Source organism: Ptychodera flava (genome assembly GCF_041260155.1).
Source record: "Ptychodera flava strain L36383 chromosome 3 unlocalized genomic scaffold, AS_Pfla_20210202 Scaffold_25__1_contigs__length_14229661_pilon, whole genome shotgun sequence".
NCBI classification, from domain to species: Eukaryota; Metazoa; Hemichordata; class Enteropneusta; family Ptychoderidae; genus Ptychodera; species Ptychodera flava.
This window is the reverse complement of record NW_027248279.1, coordinates 8533805-8553978: the sequence shown is the minus strand read 5'-3', so window position 1 is coordinate 8553978 and position 20174 is coordinate 8533805. Positions and strand designations below refer to the sequence as shown.

The 20174-nt window shown below is 36.4% G+C and overlaps 1 protein-coding gene across 27 annotated transcripts in view; it reads left to right on the top strand.

The window, feature by feature from the left end:
• LOC139125550 (rho guanine nucleotide exchange factor 11-like) overlaps positions 1-20174 on the top strand; it is a 244373-nt gene that overhangs the window by 57002 nt on the left and 167197 nt on the right. For all 27 annotated transcript variants that reach the window (XM_070691626.1, XM_070691622.1, XM_070691638.1 and 24 more), the window contains one exon: positions 7141-7277. In XM_070691626.1, the coding sequence (XP_070547727.1) occupies positions 7141-7277 (137 nt within the window). The remainder of the gene's footprint in view (positions 1-7140; positions 7278-20174) is intronic.

Here is a 20174-nt window from a genome sequence, read left to right as displayed (position 1 = left end):
ATTTTATATTAAAAAAGTTGTTAAGTGCATATCTTATGGGAAACATTGTTCAGTCTAGTATTTGTGAACGGCATGAATGTGAAGGGTTTTATGCAGTTGAGTGATTTGAAGCATTCACTGACAGTTTGAAATTGAATTCATGTAAGAACTTAAATGTCTATGTTTGATAGTTTATGAATCCAATATACAAATGTGTTATGTACCTATTTCTCCATAGACTGATGTCACAAACCTGTCGTTCAACTTGTGAAACGATATAACTTACAACTGTATGTGCATATCAACCATCAAGCCATCAATAACAATCAGATTCACCAATAAAACCTTCATGATCATAAATCAAATAACTTGTTGCTGATGAAAAACTGCTGAAGTGAACACACAGTAATGCTATTGGTGAACATTTTGAACACATAAGACGAGGATGTACCTCATAGCCAGTTACTTAGCGATGCTGTAGCGTCCACCAAGATTTACCTCTAGCCAGTTACTTAGCGATGCTGTAGCATCCACCAAGATATACCTCTAGCCAGTTACTTAGCCATGCCGTAGCATCCACCAAGATGTACCTCATAGCCAGTTACCTAGCGATGCCGTAGCATCCAAGAAGATGCTTGAAGTGGAGTTTGGAATTGACACTTGAACATCTCATAGAGATCTTAAGAATCATTAAATTACAATTCATTGAATCATGAAAAACTAATTAATCCTGGCAGCAGATAAATCTTTCTTGTTTTGAGGCAATTTTTTGGCCTCAAAAAATGTGTCAACAGTCAAGTTAATGCTTCTTTAAAGGTGACTTGAAAGCAAAGTTGAGAAAATGTAATTATATGAGTGTTTTATCATGGATTTGGATCAATGCTAAAATGGCACATGACATTGAACATGATAATTGTAATATTCTTGTAGCTAAATACTTTGTACTGCACGGGAGAATTATTTCTTTATCCAGGGCTTTCGACAACTATCCAGCTGTCTTTATCAATCCTGTTGATTAGCACCGCTGCGCATGCATGATCTTAAAATCTGGATAGTTGTCGAAAGCTCTGGATAGTGAAATAATTCTCCGGTTCAGTACAAAGTATTTAGCTACAAGAATATAGTATGTCTACATAGATGAGTCTGCATCATTGTATTATGCTAATTGTTAGATGAACATCAAGCACTGTGAATAATCAACATCAGTGAAAGTTAATGATGATGCATACAACCTGAACTCAAAATGTTGCTTCATTATTGAAACTTTTTAGGGGGACTTGCAACCAGTTGGATAATTTATGCTTGCTTGCAGTACAGATGATTAGCCCATTATTAAAGTGCTGCAATTTTTCCCACCAAAATTGTAGTGCAACATTTTATGAACTTTTTATGAATTGTTCTTAAATTTTTTTGATAAGTTTTGACCAAATGTATATTAAATTTCATGGCTACACTTTTTTATCAAAATTTTAGCAAAAATCTCAAAGAATTGACAGGGATATATTTTATAAAGGCGACAAAAGTTGACTTTGGCACTCAAAGGATTAATATTGGGTGACTATAACATGAGCAAGAAAGACAAATGGCCGTGATTGGTTGTAAGTTGATCATGCGAGCACCTTTAAACATTGGCTTTTGTTAATTTACTGTTGAATTGTAAACACAATAATTTGCAGCATACAATTTGAAATTGAATTCTAAGTTTCAAATTGTGTGAAATCACTAAAATTGAATTAGTCTTTAGCAAACAATGTCTGAGTGAACAAATCAAGGAGAATTGTGGGTAACCCCACTTGCTGTGACACAGCTCATGTTGTCTTATTTTGGACGTTTGTTTATTCATGACTGTTTAATTTTTGCCATATGCATATATTGCTGTATAGGTGATATTTGTATAGGCTAGAAAAAAATGTCTGTTGTTATTTTGACTTCAGTTGGGTTACATCTAGTCTCATCAAATCACGTACATTACAGGTGGAGACAAATCATTAGCAATGACATGTTTTGTCTGATTACCACATCAAGGGGCCATGCCTTACCAAGTCCCTCCAGTGTGTGTAAAATTTGAATTTGGATTGTGTGTTCCAGTTGCAATGAATTATCTTTGATATCCATGATGAGGCCAAACAAAAAAATTGTGCTGCTCCAATAACCCCATCTACCCTATTTTTTACCTGCCGACCTTGAATTAGAGTTACGTAAACATAGAAGTAAAAAAAGGAAAAAATGCTAAAATCACGCATTCGTTACTTGGCATTTTGATTTTTGCTTGAACAACGATGTCTTTCATGTTTTTTTTTCCTTTTATATGTATGATACATTTTTCTGGAAATGCTATGGCCAGTGTTTAACCGCCCTGAACCCCTGAAAAATGCACATTTAAAATTAAAAATATTTTGGAAAAAAAATCAGGTCTACCGTTTTTTGAAAACCATGTTATCAGAACAGCACGGTTTATTTTTTTTTGGCCTGAGAGTCAGTTTGGCTTGGTCAATCAATAAAGTTTGTCAGTTGTAACAACTGTTACGGGAGACTTGTAATCTACACAGAATGATAGGCCTTGAAATACTGCCCTAGTTTACCACTCTAATCAGCTTCTAAACATTGGTATGCTTGATAATGGTCACATTTTCTCTGACCAGCACAACTGATGTTATGTCCTATGAGTATGACTCTACATATTAGGCTGTTTAGTATGTCAGATGTAGCAAGTCTGTGAAAGCTATCGTTTTGGTGGTGGTGTTGGGTATTTATTGTGTTTCCATGGTACCATGTCATGGCAGCTGTGGTCTACTATACCTTTTGTCACCCATACTCTCAAAGAAGGCAAGTACATGTACGGTATGAGTGCTTTTTAGTGTACCGTTATGTACACGTATGTGAAAATGACCTTTCCTTCTTTCTATCCTGTATTTGACCTAGAATTGATGTCACTTCATTTGGCTTGTGTACTTTTCTGCCAGGCATTAATTTTACTTCTTTCATTGTTCATTTCAAGTGTGTACACACCATTCAGAACAGAATGTCATTTTCCCTTTGTTTCAGTTTCATCAGTTGATCAGTTTTGACTTTAAAAAGATGGTGGATGTACAACAGGCAATGATAGCCCTTTTCTTACATGAATTTGACATTTCAATAGATATGACCATGTCAAAATACTGTCACTACTTTCCATGAACCTGGTGTTCATATCTTGTTTGAGATCTGTAAATGTTCTTCAGAATCACAAAATATGGAAATTTGGTTGTTGAAAGTCAGCAATACAAATTCATGGAAAAAATGATTAATGTTGCCAAAAACTCATCTTTGAATCACCTGCTGTTGAAGACTAATCTATTCATACTCCTATTTTCCACTCAAGACGCATAAGAAATACAAAGAATTCATGTTCTAGATATTTCTAATATTTAATTAAATATTGTGATATTTGATTAACAAAAACAGTCATACTTTAGACCCTTGCATGGATGAGAAACTACTAAGTTAGAGAGAGAGAGAGAGAGAGAGAGACACACACACAGACAGAGAATGTACAAATGTTAGCAAGTATATTGTACTTGTAATAAACATAGTTACAACTACATAGCCTTATTGCAATTCATTGCAGAACGGCACATAACAATGTCTAGATGTGTTTGATTGCCGCATATCAGGGCAGTGTTCTGTTTTGTTGTTAGTAATTGCTTTTATGTGTTTTACAGGTAGAATGAATTCTTGTGATTAGTATACCTTGCCAATTCTAGATATGGTGGTTCTATAGGATTTGGACTTATTTTGATATGTTTTATACATGTATATTGAAAGGATAAAGTATCTGGCAGGCAAGACCTGGACTGATCTACAAAATTTTAGACTAGTTCCATGCATACATGTGTCTTGCTTGAGTCATTTCTCAGACATGCCTTACAAGTAACTGATTTCATTTGAACTTGATGCATTGCACAACTACATAAACATGTCACTGATCTCTGAGGGCTATGTCATTTAGGTTAACTTGTTTGCCATGCATTCCATCCTACAGACCATGTGATGGCTTTCTTATTCATTCAATTTCAAATTAAAATATTTTCCTGCAGGTTTATACACACATGTATATTTAAGGAGTGTTTCATAATTTTTGTTGTGACAAATAGGGTATATTTAGCTGAGTTGCTAGGGTGTGACACTTCATCGTTGTCTGTGACAGTGTTCACTGTCAACTTTACACTTCTCTGAAACTCTGTTTTAAATCTTCATATCTGATATATATACAACTCATTCACAGTGACCGTACTTTGTTTTGATCTGATGGTAGGAACTTTATTTGTGCAAATTTATAAGGCATATTTTCACATTTTGGCCGTGCATTTTCTTAGGCCCTCATGTCTGACAGAATCAGAGTTGATTAGTTTTTAGGCATGCCCCTATTACCGTACTCGTCGAGTATAAGCCCCTGCTCGTGTATAAGCCCCCCTACTAATTTCAGAGGATTTTAGAAAATGCATTACATCCGTGTATAAGCCCTACCCTAGTGTAACTCAATACAGAAAGGTTAGGAGAGTATATTTGTCTTTAACTTGGTAAAATTAATTTAGATAACAAGAAGAACCATTAAAAGATGTTAAAAAATGGGAAACTGGAGTTCCCTTGACAATATCGTAAGGAAAATGACACGTTTTTCCAGTACTATCTTGATTCTTTGACCCTACTCACCCCCGTCGCCTAAATAGAATAGTCTCACTCACGTCCGCCATTGTTTATTTTCATTCACGGCCACGATGTTTTCATGCTTGAAACATGCAGTTTCTTTTGTTTGAAGCAATTATCCTTTCATTTGTGAAGACTTTTCCTGGTGACTATTACAATTTTCACTGCTATGTTGTTGTTTTCACAAGATGTAGACAGTTTATATATTGGAATATTGAGTTGCCTTTTCCGTGTGGGCAATGCATGCCTGTTCACATTACTGTTGATCAGCAGCATACATGACGTCTTTGTTTCAAGTTTGGGGTTTTTTCGACGCTGAAATTTCACCAAAATGTCACTTCTGTACTCAGAGATTGTACAATCAATTTCTTTGGATGTGTAAGTCGATTTTGAAAGCGATAGAAAGATCAGTGGTGTTGAAAAAAATCGTGCATAAAATTAGCATAAATCAAGCGTCCATGCCAGATAATATGGGGTTGCTCGAGTATAAGCCCCTCCCCTAGTTTTACCGCTGTTTAGTGTTGCCGAACCGGGGGCTTATACTCGGACGAGTACGGTACTAATAACTTGTGCGTGTACATCAGCGGTAAATTTGAATGTTTATATTTTGAAAATCAAAATTTTTAAACTTTTCTTCAAAACTGCCAAGTTTCCTTAAGTTGTAGATGAGTTAGAAGTACCCATTTTTGTCTTAAAGTGTTTCTAAATAAGTTTTTTTTTAATCCATTTGTACACAGTTTACAGGATAGGTAAAAGCAACAGTTTACAGGATAGGTAAAAGCAACAGTTTACAGGATAGGTAAAAGTAACAGTTTACAGGATAGGTAAAAGTAACAGTTTACAGGATAGGTAAAAGCAACAGTTTACAGGATAGGTAAAAGCAACAGTTTACAGGATAGGTAAAAGCAACAGTTTACAGGATAGGTAAAAGTAACAGTTTACAGGATAGGTAAAAGCAACAGTTTACAGGATAGGCAAAAGCAACACTTTACAGGATGGATAGGTAAAAGTAACAGTTTACAGGATAGGTAAAAGTAACAGTTTACAGGATAGGTAAAAGCAACAGTTTACAGGATAGGTAAAAGTAAAAGTTTACAGGATAGGTAAAAGTAACAGTTTACAGGATAGGTAAAAGTAACAGTTTACAGGATAGGTAAAAGCAACAGTTTACAGGATAGGTAAAAGTAACAGTTTACAGGATAGGTAAAAGCAACAGTTTACAGGATAGGTAAAAGCAACAGTTTACAGGATAGGTAAAAGTAACAGTTTACAGGATAGGTAAAAGTAACAGTTTACAGGATAGGTAAAAGTAACAGTTTACAGGATAGGTAAAAGCAACAGTTTACAGGATAGGTAAAAGTAACAGTTTACAGGATAGGTAAAAGTAAAAGTTTACAGGATAGGTAAAAGCAACAGTTTACAGGATAGGCAAAAGCAACAGTTTACAGGATAGGCAAAAGTAAAAGTTTACAGGATGAGCAAAAGCAATAATGTCACCATGCATGTATGTATTGGCAAGTTAGGCAAAAAAGTGTGGGCAGTTACTGAGTTAGGCAAATTAAGAATTGCCAGATGTACTAGATAGTGAGCAGATTAGGATATACAGTGTGCATGCCAAACCAAACTAACTGATATTATACCTTATTTGTTTTAACTAATGGCGAAAATTTGATCTTGAGTGTTACAGACGAAAGATACACATTTAAAAGGACTGCAAAGCGGAAGGTATAGTTTAATATTGTGCCAATGAGATGGTTGACATTTCTTTGGTTTTTGTGTACATACTTTTATTATGCGTGTATCTAAATCTAGGTACTGCAAGGCTAGTGATTTGGTTCCTGTTTCTAGCCATAGACTACTGTTGAACTATAATTTACCATTTTGTCACAGATAACAGCACTGTTCATATTGTTTTCATTTATCGACTGGCCTTAAACTTATATATACAACACTATCATTCACTTCACAGCCATAATCACCACCGAATCATTTGGTATCAGCAATTACTTTAGCAGTTTATTATGCAATAACTGAAAGGCTAACATCACAATAAGTAGTCTGCAATATGTTACTTCAATAACAGAATACATACAAGGTAGCTCTCTCTTCAGATGCAGTGCATGACACTATCTAAGCCAAAGGGAAATGGCAATTTTCTACAGAAATTTTGATTTCTACACAGTGATTCTATTATTGCTGTTTTCAGCAAAATCTAAAGCAGAGTTTCTTCAGCTGCAAGGTCAGATTTTTATGATTACTTTGCAACTTCCAGTTTTCCTGTGTCAGTGACCTTTGACATGGTTCCTGTGTCAGTGACCTTTGACATGGTTCCTGTGTCAGTGACCTTTCACATGGATAAAAGAATGTAATAGTGTACAGTTACCCAGAAAGATTTCAAAGTATTTGGATAGAGGGCGCTAGAAGCACAGTTTGTAATGTTACTTAGCTTTCTCTTTTCATGTTTTATTTTTCAAGGCTTGTCAGTCTGAGTCAGGATTCTTCAGGAGAGAAGAAACAAATGGAGAAGGACAAAGAGAAGGCACCGCCATCTGAGAAGGAATTACCTCGGAGGCCTTCCTCCACTGTCATGGAAACAGTGCAAGATCCATATGGTGAGTCAAACTTTGCAATTATAATTTTTGATACTTTTCCTACTTTTTCATCAAAACATCTATATCCTTAGAAACTGCTGACATGAATGCAGTTATAATTTTCTTGTCAGGGCTCAGAGGTTTTTCTCAAGCAGTTTTTGTGTCAAATTTGATCTTACTGGCAAAGATTGCTCCTGACATAAGTGAAAATGCTGCTGTATGTAAAATGGGGTTTTATCTCAAAGTAAAGTACAGACATCCTTGAGAAACAGGCTAGGAGAAATGCCATTAATAGACTACTGACAATTTTTATGGAGACTCTAATAGAAAGCTTATAGCTAGCAATGGAATCAGGAAGCAAGAGTCAACATTGAATAGAATGATGATGAATTGTAGTAAACTCAATGAAACAATAATGTGTTGATCAGTGCCATAGTACTGAAGAACTGTTAAAGCCAGTTACCTACTTTGCAAAATGTGAACCACAAGAAAAGAGAAGAAGTGTTTTTGTTTTTGTTAGTCCCCACGGACACCGTCCGGGGGGGACTTATAGGTTTGGTCATGCGTGCGTGCGTGCGTGCGTGCGTGCTTCCATCCGTTCACGCAGATATCACAGAGGTGCCCAGAGCGATTTCATTTAAACTTGGTACAAGGATTACTTCATATGTCATACAGATACGCGTTGATTTGTTTTGTGATACGATCCAATATGGCCGCCAGGTGGCCATTTTATTACGATTTTTTCATGTACAGAGCCATAACTCAGACATGTTGCAATCAATTTTATTCAAAGTCGGTACAAGGACATTGACCAATGTTATAGATATGCACGTCGATTTGTTTTGTAATACGATCCAATATGGCCGCCAGGCGGCCATTTTATTACAATTTTTTCATGTACAGAGCCATAACTCAGACATGTTTCATCCGATTTTATTCAAAGTTGGTACAAGGACATTGACCAATGTCATAGATATGCACATCGATTTGTTTTGTGATACGATCCAATATGGCCGCCTGGCGGCCATTTTATTACAATTTTTTCATGTACAGAGCCATTACTCAAGCATATCTCAACCGATTTTATTCAAGTTGGTACAAGGACATTGACCAATGTCATACTGGTAGATATGCACGTCATTTTGTTTTGTGAAACGATCCAATATGGCTGCCATGCGGCCATTTTGCTACTATTTTTTCATGTACAAAGCCATAACTCAGGCATATCTCAACCGATTTTATTCAAAGTTGGTACAAGGACATTGACCTATGTCATACATATGTACGTCGATTTGTTTTGTGATACGATCCAATATGGCCGCTAGGCAGCCATTTTATTACGATGTTTTCATGTACTGAGCCATAATACTTACACATGTATCATGCAAATTTATTCAAAGTTGGTACAAGGAGATTGACTAATGTCATAGATATGCATGTCAATTTGTTATGTGATACGATCAAATATGGCTGCCGTGAGGCCATTTTGTTACGATTTTTTCATGTACAGAACCATAATACTCAGGCATATCTCAACCGATTTTATTCAAAGTTGGTACAAGGACATTAACCTATGTCATACATATGTAGGTCAATTTGTTTCATGATATGATCCAATATTGCTGCATGGCAGCCATTTTGTTACAATTTTTTCATGTCCTTAGCCAAAACTTGGGCACGTCTCAACTGATTTTATTCACCAATTTTATTCAAACTTAGTACAAGGACATTGACCTATGTCATGCATATGCACATCGATTTGTTTTGTGATACAATCCGATATGGCCGCCTTGTGGCCATTTTTTTTTCCCGATTTTTTCATGTCCGGAACCATAACTCAGACATGTATTAAGCGAATTTATTCAAAGTTGGTACAAGGACATTGATTTATTTATAGATATGTATGTGGATTTGTTTCACGAGATGGTCCAATATGGCCACATGGTAGCAATTTTGTTATGGTTGTTTCATGTCGAGGGCCATAACTCTGGCAAGTCTCAACTGATCTCATCCAAAGTTGGTACATGAACATTGACTTATGTCATACATATACGGTTGATTTTTTAAACTGTAAGATCAAATATCCCTGCATGGCGGTGATTTTGTTACAATTTTCTAATGTACAGAGCCATAACTCAGACATATTTCCACCAGTATCATTTAAAGTTGGTACAAGGACAACGACCTATTTCATACATATGCTCGTCAATTTGTTTCACGTCATGTAGCCAGGGGTTTTATTAAGTTTTGAAGTAGGGGGCCAGAATGAAAAAGTAGGCGGCTTGCAGCTGCCATGACCACAAAGCGGTCGTCGTGGGGGAGGCTCCGGGTCGGGAGGGGTGTTCTCCCTCCCGGCCGAAGGCCGGAAACCTGAAAAATGAGTTGAAATTCACTTTTTACAGCTCACAGTCACATGAATTTCTAGTATTTTCAGGAGAATTGTCAGCAGTGTTCCACGGCAATTTTTGTTCATATCATAAAAGCCATTTTACCTGGGAGATTAGGCCTAAATATGATAATTCATAATTACAAATAATAAAATGTGGTAATGTTGAGGATATTTTGAACAAAGAAAACTGAAGTCTTAGAACCTAAGAACCTCTATGCTTTTAGGAGGTAAACTATAATAATTCAATATTATTAATGATATAAATTTGATATTGTAGACGATGTTATAAGTGTTACATCTAGACAGGGGTTAGGGGATTGCCCCTCTGTTGAAATGTTGGCACCCCAATTAATTTGTCATGGCGGACCACTCCCCCAATGAAATGTAGAGGTACAAGTAGAACACATGAACTGGTGAAATTCCCCCGAAATTTTCTATTAAAGGGGGAAATCCCCCTTGTTGATGCCATCTGGATGAAACACTGATATTTTAAGCACAGTAAATGAGAAAATTTTCATTAATATATAATGTTATGCTTTAAAAATTAATGTAAGAACCCTGATGTTTGGTATGGCAATCTGTAGATGAAGAACTTTTATACCACTGGGGAGGTAAAAAGGATAATTTACTTAACAATAACGATAAAAAATGACAATCATTACCATATTTCGCAAATAGAAACAAAGACCCTCAAGGTTATTTGACTATATGGGTATGCAAAGTAAGAACCCTGATATAGGATATGAAAATTAGTACGTTCAGAAGCTCACATTTGGATTTAACCTGACGATCGCTTTTGAAGTGAATTTTAGAGGTCTGATCGTATTTTAACCACTCTCTGGGTGACGTTTTTATTGGCGTCGATAGACCGAAAAGCAGTACATATAATACGTCCAGCTGGTTATATACCTTGACATTTACGCCTACCACGGTGCAACGCACGTCGGCTTACTAAAATTCGAACTGTAATCGGGAAGTTTTTCGTGAGAAAAAAATCAGGTCATTGTCTTCGAAAACAGTTTAAATCCACGTAATTATCCTTCTCTTGTTTCTTGGTCCACTTCAAAACCGAAGATCGTACAGAGAAGCTTGACCTTGCGATCTTTTCCGTCTTCATTTGTTCAATCATCGACCATTTTGAATTGAGCTAATGACAGCCGACAGGTGTAGTACGCACGTTTTCATTGGCGTATATAAAGGTCACCACATCGGGATCAGCAATTCAGGTAGCCAATAGAATCGTCCGTTGCAATTCTGATTTTTATTAAGGCAGTATACGCAAGACAGTGCTGCATCATAGTACAAGGCGATCGTAGTAGTTGCTCGTCTTCTAAATTTTGTTTCACATAAAAGCCGTTGCAAAGTTTGACTATACACAGTTTGTAAAACTTGTCCGTATCATTTCAGAAGGTAAAAAATATTTCAGCGATGAAAGAGTTCAAATTTTCCGAAAAAGTAGCCGGCGAAATCGTGAGAGTAACCGGTCAATTTCGCCGGCTGCCGGCTCTTAATGAAACCCCTGGTAGCAGTACACATGTCAATCATTGAAGTTTCGTATAAAAGTAGGCTGATATGTCAAGAAATACTGCATCAAATTCATGAAACTTTGTACAGATGTTAAGCTCACATTGCTTTAACATTGAAAAAGACATTTATCAGTGTCATTTTAATTAATTTGTAATTGCATATGTAATGAACTTTCCTAATTAGAGTGATATAGCCACAAATTAATACAACGTCAAATTTGATGAAACTTGATACAGATGTTGATCTCATAGTGTTGTAAATACTGCATCAAACTTTATGAAATATGGTACCAGTGATAATCTGTTAAGTGTTAGGATTGTATGCAAAAATGTTTTGCAACATCCTGTTGATTAATTCCTAGTTGACTCATTTTATGAACTTTAGGATGGTTGCCTACATTGGTTTTATGTTTTCATCACCATGGAACTCATTCTTGGCCATTGAGCGCCATCTGTATCAAAGTATTTTTATCACAAACCTAATTAATGAAGAGGACTCTATCCTCTCTGAGGACATGTAATCAAAGTACCCATTAACAAGTGGGGACTGTGTCATCAATGATGACTTGTTTATGTGTCATCAACGATGACTTGTTTATCTTATAGTCTATTAAAATATTAAATATTACAGCTTGAACGGAGCTACCCCTGTTTGCATATTATAATGGGAATTTCGTTCAAATGGAAGAGTTGAAGGCGCTGTTCTCAGTGACGTATACTGTGATTATCTTGTTTTGTTTTGGGTGATTTTTGCCCCTTTTTTCCCAACAATTACTGTACGTCCAAGATCTTTCTATGGTCATATAATGAAGTCAAGTTTGTGCCTATTAGTTTTCATCGACTTCTATGGCTTACTCTTTTGGTGCTATGTGTTTTTATTTTCGATCACATCGCTTTCTAAATAGGCCTACCAATTGAGCTGCCACAAGTACAAGCCCACCCAATCTCGGAGAACATTTTTACATAGTTAGACAGTCTGATCATTGCTTAAGCCCCTAACTTAGTTTCATTCGTGTTCATGACCTGTTAATCACTTTACCAGGCTCGTAGATCATACATGTACCGTCATCAGAAGTCAAGATGGTCGTTCACCATGAAGATTACGTGACACACTGCTGACACCTTGCTCATGTTTAACTTCAGCCCCAAAATTGCAAGAATATAATTCAATCGTATATTTGGCTGTACTCAATACATTGTGTCATATTGGATGCTTGAGTGGTTACTTGTATTTTTTGGGTAGTCTTCATATTTTAGCAGCTACCTATAGCAAGAGCAGTCTCGGCAGCTAATCGTAAGCTCAGCTATATGGTGGGAGGCAACACATAGCTCTACCTCTCCGATCTAGCCTGATCAGAGTAGTACCGGTACACACAGTCGTACACACATGAAATCCTAACTACACGATGACATAGTAAACACTGTTGGAATAAATCTAATTCCTCAAAAGGCTTGGAACTTTCAAATCCCCAAAAGTCTTTGAAATTTCAAACAATTTGCACGTCATGTATAAAGAAACATTCTGATGAAACATTTGAGCAGCTTATATCATTGATGTCAATAATAAACAAATAACTATTTACGTTTGCTAATAATACAAGTGCCTGCCTTCACTACAGCATATTAATACAGAAGCATAAAGAATGGTATTTTAATACAATATACAAATACAGTATGAAAGCTACAAGATGTTGAATAACAATATGATTTTTACCTTCTCGTGTCTATTTATAGACAGAGAAGGTATTAGAGTTGAAAACCAGTATGCTGGTGTCAACTTCTACTTCAGTCTGTCAAGACTTCCGTCTGTCAAGATCCGTTTAAGTCATGCTATTGTGATGGGTCATATCATAAACTGGTGGGGGTGTTCATGGTTCAGGTTGAGGTATAGGAGGGACTTAGCGGCATAGCCACAGTGTCAAGCCCTTCTCCAAGGTTTCTTAGTTGACTACAATCTATTACAGACTACTGAGCTGACGTTAGGGGTACTCACTTTGTGTTTGCTCACTCTGTGTGCGCTAGTGTTTGGTACCGAGTTGCGTGGATATCCCGTCATGGCCTCATGTGATATGGGCCTGTTGCATAATCTGCAGATGATCATATGCCTCTGAGTCTGAAAACGGTCATTGTGTAAGCCTGTCGGCATTTTCCTTGCATTTTTTCTCATTAAATTTTGCAAAATATCGGCGAGTACCTCAATATTTCAAGATAACTCTTTCTTCCCAATCGTTTCCTGGAGTTTCAGAGTCATATGAACGAAAATGAGTGAAAGTTTTAGACAGGAAAATCGGACGTCGGCCATGTTCAATGTTTACAGTACAATCAGAAGTTTATGTGGAGGAAATAACTAACAAACACTGTTCATGATGCCCGCCCTCTAGAGGCAGACCTTCCTATATGAAGTACCACATTTGATGCTTGTGGAAAGCTTGACCACACAAAGGAGCATTTTAACTTTTAGAAAATGACAAGAATAAGAAGGTATTCTGAAAATGTCAAATACTGAGGAAAAATGCGCAAATATTCAAAATAAACAGGTTAACTGACTGGTCAGCTATAAAAAACAATGAAAATGTTTATGATCAAAAGTTTTTAAGATGCGCACATTTTAACAAATACAGAAACTATTAATATTATAAATATAAGACCAAACTATTTTTTCAGGGATGGGACAGGTTGGAAATGAGAGGTGAGAGACAAAGGCATTTCATTTACAGCATACTTATTCACTGTGTTGTGTTCAAGTTCCATATTGTACTGACTGTCATACAAGGATAACATAAGCAAAGCAAATCAAATTAGAAAAGGATCAATGCTGTTGTGTGGATTTTGCTGAACATGGCTGATTTTAATATTTCGCCCTATATATTTGGTATCCAGCAAAGGCATATTTTGATGTAAAGTCAAAATTAACACTACATTGCGGACAATATATGTTACCGTTTCTGCATGAACTTTTCTTTTTTAAATTATAGTATAGTAGTACTTTGAACAGATTAACAATTATCGTGATGTCAACCCATAATTTTACATCACAAAGACTGTAATTCTACCAATTTTTTTTATTTTTCAGTCATTTTATAAATTTTGCACTGAACAAGATGATTGAACAAATTGCAATGTTTGAATTTGTAAACTCAAAGAATAAAAATCCTTTGGTCACAGATTAAATTATTTTTTTAAAAGAAATTTATGCCTATTAAAAACAGTAATTTCTTCACTTTCAATTTTTTTTCAATACTATGACAATTATCAGCCATGAGGTTTTACAAACACAAGACCAGATAAGCGTTTTTCATCATTTCCACAGGACTCTTTGGAAAATCCATTAAAAACAGTTAAAAGTGACTGGAAATGATCACTTGGTATACATTTAATTTACAGATGCCAGGTTGTGTATTTCACATGCACTCAGGTCAGTAGGGAAGTGCGTCATTACTATTTTGGACTGTTAATTCTTATTTCTGAATTATTTAACTTTTTTTTTCCACATTGAACTATCTTTAGGCAGTTTATACTGTAGCTTAGAATTTTTTTGATTGATGTATTTAATCATCTTTTGGGTTCTTTGGGTCCATATCCCACCTCATGCCCCTACATCATCAACTATTTACCAACAACTCCATGCCAACAACCAATTACCTGACCTGGCCACACATTAGAGAAGGTACAGCGTCATTGACGGTATGATTTTATTGTTTAACATCATCGATTGCTTGTATTTGTTTGTGTTTCAATTTTAGGATGGCCAGGAGAAAATCTTGTATAATCACTAATTATCATTAAAAAAATTACAAGGGAAAATTATTTGTTTATGATCAGCAAATTCGAATTGGTTTGCCATCAGATGTGTCCTTTTGTTTTCATGAAAGGCATCTATGGTACGTTCAGTATTGATTCATGGCGTAATTACAGAAAGCATTGATTATGCAGAGGTCATGTAAATGCAAAAAAAAGGGGTTTTACTGCAAGGGTGCTTGTCTTGCTGCAAAATATAAATCAGCTGCATCATAAATGAAATGTTCATAAAGGTTATAGAGAACAGTGTCTTACATGGAGGTTTACCCTTGAGATAAATAAAGCATTTGCCCAGTGCAGGGTATTTAGTCATGACAGCTGACATATCATGTTTTACAAACATTGTAGAATGGAAGTATCCATATTGGAATGTCTACAAAGCAGTTTTGAGGTACAAATCTCTGTGAACAACCAGTTCATCATTTCAAGGATGGCATAGATACCGGTATATATACACAAAACAAAATGTAGTCTTGAAAGATTTACAGCAAACTTGTTCCCCTTAACCCACCATGGTCAGGCTATGAATTACCAAGTATATCTGTGAGGATGCAGATATGTCAATTTGTCAGGAAAAAAGGTACTCAGTTGCTTTGAAATTTCGTTTGCAGGGTCCTATGTTATTTTTATATTTTTCATTATGAAAATTGTAAATTTTATTTTTTTGTCATTGTCAAACAATGTCTTTTTACATCAATCCGTTGCTTGATGCTTTGAGATTTGGTACATATCTGTTGCTTTGGCTCCTTGGTAGATATGTTTGTGTTGGACATTTACCCATTTCCTATGACTTGGAGGCAGTTTTGCACACACCATTGTCATGTACCGGTAGGTGTGGCAGCATTGTTAAAGAAACCATAGTTCAAATAAACCATGAACAGTCCAACACTATAGCGGTGACTTCATTCAATTTGACCTGCCACATCTAATGTGACTTCATTCAATTTGACCTGCCACATCTTATGTGACTTCATTCAATTTGACCTGCCACATCTGATGTGACTTCATTCAATTTGACCTGCCACATCTAATGTGACTTCATTCAATTTGACCTGCCACATCTAATGTGACTTCATTCAATTTGACCTGCCACATCTAATGTGACTTCATTCAATTTGACCTGCCACATCTTATGTGACTTCATTCAATTTGACCTGCACATCTGATGTGACTTCATTCAATTTGACCTGCCACATCTAATGTGACTTCATTCATTTGACCTGCCACATCTAATGTGACTTCATTCAATTTGACCTGCCACATCTAATGTGACTTCATTCAATTTGACCTGCCACATCTAATGTGACTTCATTCAATTTGACCTGCCACATCTAATGAAATGGCAGCACATTGTCCTTGATGGTATTTTTACCTTCTCGTGTCTATTTATAGACAGAGAAGGTATTAGAGTTGAAAACCAATATGCTGCTGTCAAGAACTTCCGTCTGTCAAGACTTCCGTCTGTCAAGATCCGTTGACGTCATGCCATTGTGATGGGTCATATCATAAACTGGTGGGGGTGTTCATGGCTCAGGTTGAGGTGTGGGAGAACGATTTTGAGCTGTGACAAAAATCAAAAGGGACTTAGCAGCATAGCCACAGTGTTAAGCCTTTCTCCAAGGTTTCTTAGTTGACTACAATCTATTACAGACTACTGAGCTGACGTTAGGGGTACTCACTTTGTGTTTGCTCACTCTGTGAGCGCTAGTGTTTGGTACTGAGTTGCGTGGATATCCCCTCATGGCCTCACGTGATCTGGGCCTGTTGCATAATCTGCAGAGATGATCATATGCCTCCGAGTCTGAAAACTGGTCATTGTGTAAGCCTGTCGGCATTTTCCTTGCATTTTTAGCTCCATAGCTATATGTATATATGGCAATGGAAGCTATTCTTATAGGCTAGGGAAATGTCTGTATGTATGTATGTCTGTATGTCTGTATGTCTGTGTGTCTGTATGTCTATGTCTGTATGTCTGTCCGTCAACATCAAAAACTCCAAAACCGCTGTACATTTCATCTTGATATTTGGTGTGTACATGGATGATGGGCTGTAGATGAGATTTTGTTCAAATGAAGTTGTCATTTGCCAAAATATGCAAATTAAGTGAAAAAATGTAAAAACAGTCAAAATTGAAAAAACTCAATAACCACTGAGCAGATTACATGAAAAATTAGCATGTAAGTACTTTGGGCTGACATGAAATGATTGTGCACATCTTGGGTCAGTATCTTGGACTTGCTATTTTTCATGAATTTTTTTGTAATTTTCTCCCATTTTTGGTCAAAAAATCTCCTGCTCTGAAACCACAAGTCCGATTGATTTGAAACTTGGTATGGAAGTGCATAGGAGTGACCTTTCCCAAATTTGGGCAAATCGTGGTGAAATTTGCATATTTTTAGTTTACACGTCCATAGACTCCCATGTATAAGGCAGATCTCCATAGACTGCCATGTATAAGGCCACGAAAATCATCGTATTCATATTGCAAAAAGGATGCAGTGACACAATTTTTAGTCCCCACGGATAAAGTCCAGTGGGCTTATAGATTGGGTCATGTCCGTCTGTTCGTCCATCCGTGAGTCCATCCGTTCACGCAGATATCTCGGATATTTTGACAAAATGTCATGTGACCTTGATGACCTTTGATCTCAAATATACATATTTGTCCATAACTCAGTAACCACAAGTGCTACCACCCTTCATATATGGTATGATGGGACACCTTATGACGCCACATATTGTACCTCATTAATTATGCACATATCTAATTTTGAGCGAGCCAATAGAGCTAGAGGTCTGATTTTTGGTATATAGGGATAACTTAGCAAAACAATTTTTTTGACAAAATGTCACGTGACCTTGGTGACCTTTGACCTCAAATATACATATTTGTCCATAACTCAGTAACCACAAGTGCTACAGCCTTCATGTATGGTATGATGGGACACCTTATGACGCCACATATTGTACCTCATTAATTATGTCCATATCTAATTTTGAGCGAGCCAATAGAGCTAGAGGTCTGATTTTTGGTATATAGGGATAACTTAGCAATACAATTTTTTTTGACAAAATGTCACGTGACCTCGGTGACCTTTGACCTCAAATATACATATTGTCCATAACTCAGTAACCACAAGTGCTACAGCCTTCATGTATGGTATGATGGGACACCTTATGACGCCACATATTGTACCTCATTAATTATGCGCATATCTAATTTTGAGCGAGCCAATAGAGCTAGAGGTCTGATTTTTGGTATATAGGGATAACTTAGCAATACAATTTTTTTTGACAAAATGTCACGTGACCTTGGTGACCTTTGACCTCAAATATACATATTTGTCCATAACTCAGTAACCACAAGTGCTACACCCTTCATATATGGTATGATAGGACACCTTATGACGCCACATATTGTACCTCATTAATTATGCGCATATCTAATTTTGAGCGAGCCAATAGAGCTAGAGGTCTGATTTTTGGTATACAGGGATAACTTAGCAATACAATTTTTTTTGACAAAATGTCACGTGACCTCGGTGACCTTTGACCTCAAATATACATATTTGTCCATAACTCAGTAACCACAAGTGCTACAGCCTTCATGCATGGTATGATGGGACACCTTATGACCCACATATTGTAACTCATTAATTATGCGCATATCTAATTTTGAGCGAGCCAATAGAGCTGGAGGTCTGATTTTTGGTATATAGGGATAACTTAGCAATACAATTTTTTTGACAAAATGTTACGTGACCTCGGTGACCTTTGACCTCAAATATACATATTTGTCCATAATCTCAGTAACCACAAGTGCAACAGCCTTCATGTATGGTATGATGGGACACCTTATGACACCACATATTGTACCTCATTAATTATGCACATATCTAATTTTGAGCGAGCCAATACCTGCTAGAGGTCTGATCTTTTTTCCCGATTTAGAACCATAACTTAGACATGCCTCATGTGTTTCAAATTGGGAACAACGACATAGACCTATGTGCCCATAGATCTCAACATATACACTCCAGTGATACTTCTTAATGACCACATTTTCCTGCCCCATCAAGACTAATACTCCTATTACAAGTGGGGACTATGTCTATTATCACAGTATTCGATATATCTAATTCTGTATTTTTTCCATTTTATATCTGAATAATTACATTAAACATATTTCACTGTCTCCAGTACATTTCATTTGAGTATTTTCACTTCACGCACTTTATCCCTTTCACACATGTTCAAATATCTGACCAAGAGAAAAACACTAAATAGTCCAGGATGGGAGCTACAGTGTCATTGACGCTATTTTTTCTCATTAATTTGCAAAAATATCGGCGAGTCCTCAATATTTCAAGATAACCCTTTCTTCCCAATCGTTTCCCGGGATTTCAGAGTCATATGAACGAAAATGAGTGAAAGTTTTAGACAGGAAAATCGGACGTCGGCCATGTTCAATGTTTACAGTACAATCAGAAGTTTACGTGGAGGAATTAACCAACAAACACAGAGAGTGTTCATGATGCCCGCCCTCTAGAGGCAGACCCTCCTATATGAAGTACCACATTTGATGCTTGTGGAAGGCTTGACCACACAATGGAGCATTTAAACTTTTAGAAAATGACAAACTGAATAAGAAGGTATTCAGAAAATGTCAAATACTAAGGAAAAATGCGCAAATATTCAAATAAACAGGTTAACTGATTGGTCAGCTATAAAAAACAATGAAATGTTTATGATCAAAAGTTTTTGAGATGCGCACATTTTAACAAATACAGAAATTATTAACATTATAAATATAAGACCAAACTATTTTTTCAGGGATGGGACAGGTTGGAAATGAGGGGTGAGAGACAAAGGCACTCCTATTGCTGCATGTGGATGCAGCCACACCATTTCATTTACAGCATACTTATTCACTGTGTTGTGTTCAAGTTCCATATTGTACTGACTGTCATACAAGGATAACATAAGCAAATCAAATCAAATTAGAAAAGGATCATGCTGTTGTGTGGATTTTGCTGAACATGGCTGATATTTCGCCCTATATATTGGTATCCAGCAAAGGCATATTTTGATGTAAAGTCAAAATTAACACTACATTGCTGACAATATATTTTACCGTTTCTGCATGAATTTTTCTTTTTTAAATTATAGTATATTAGTACTTCAAACAGATTAACAGTTATCGTG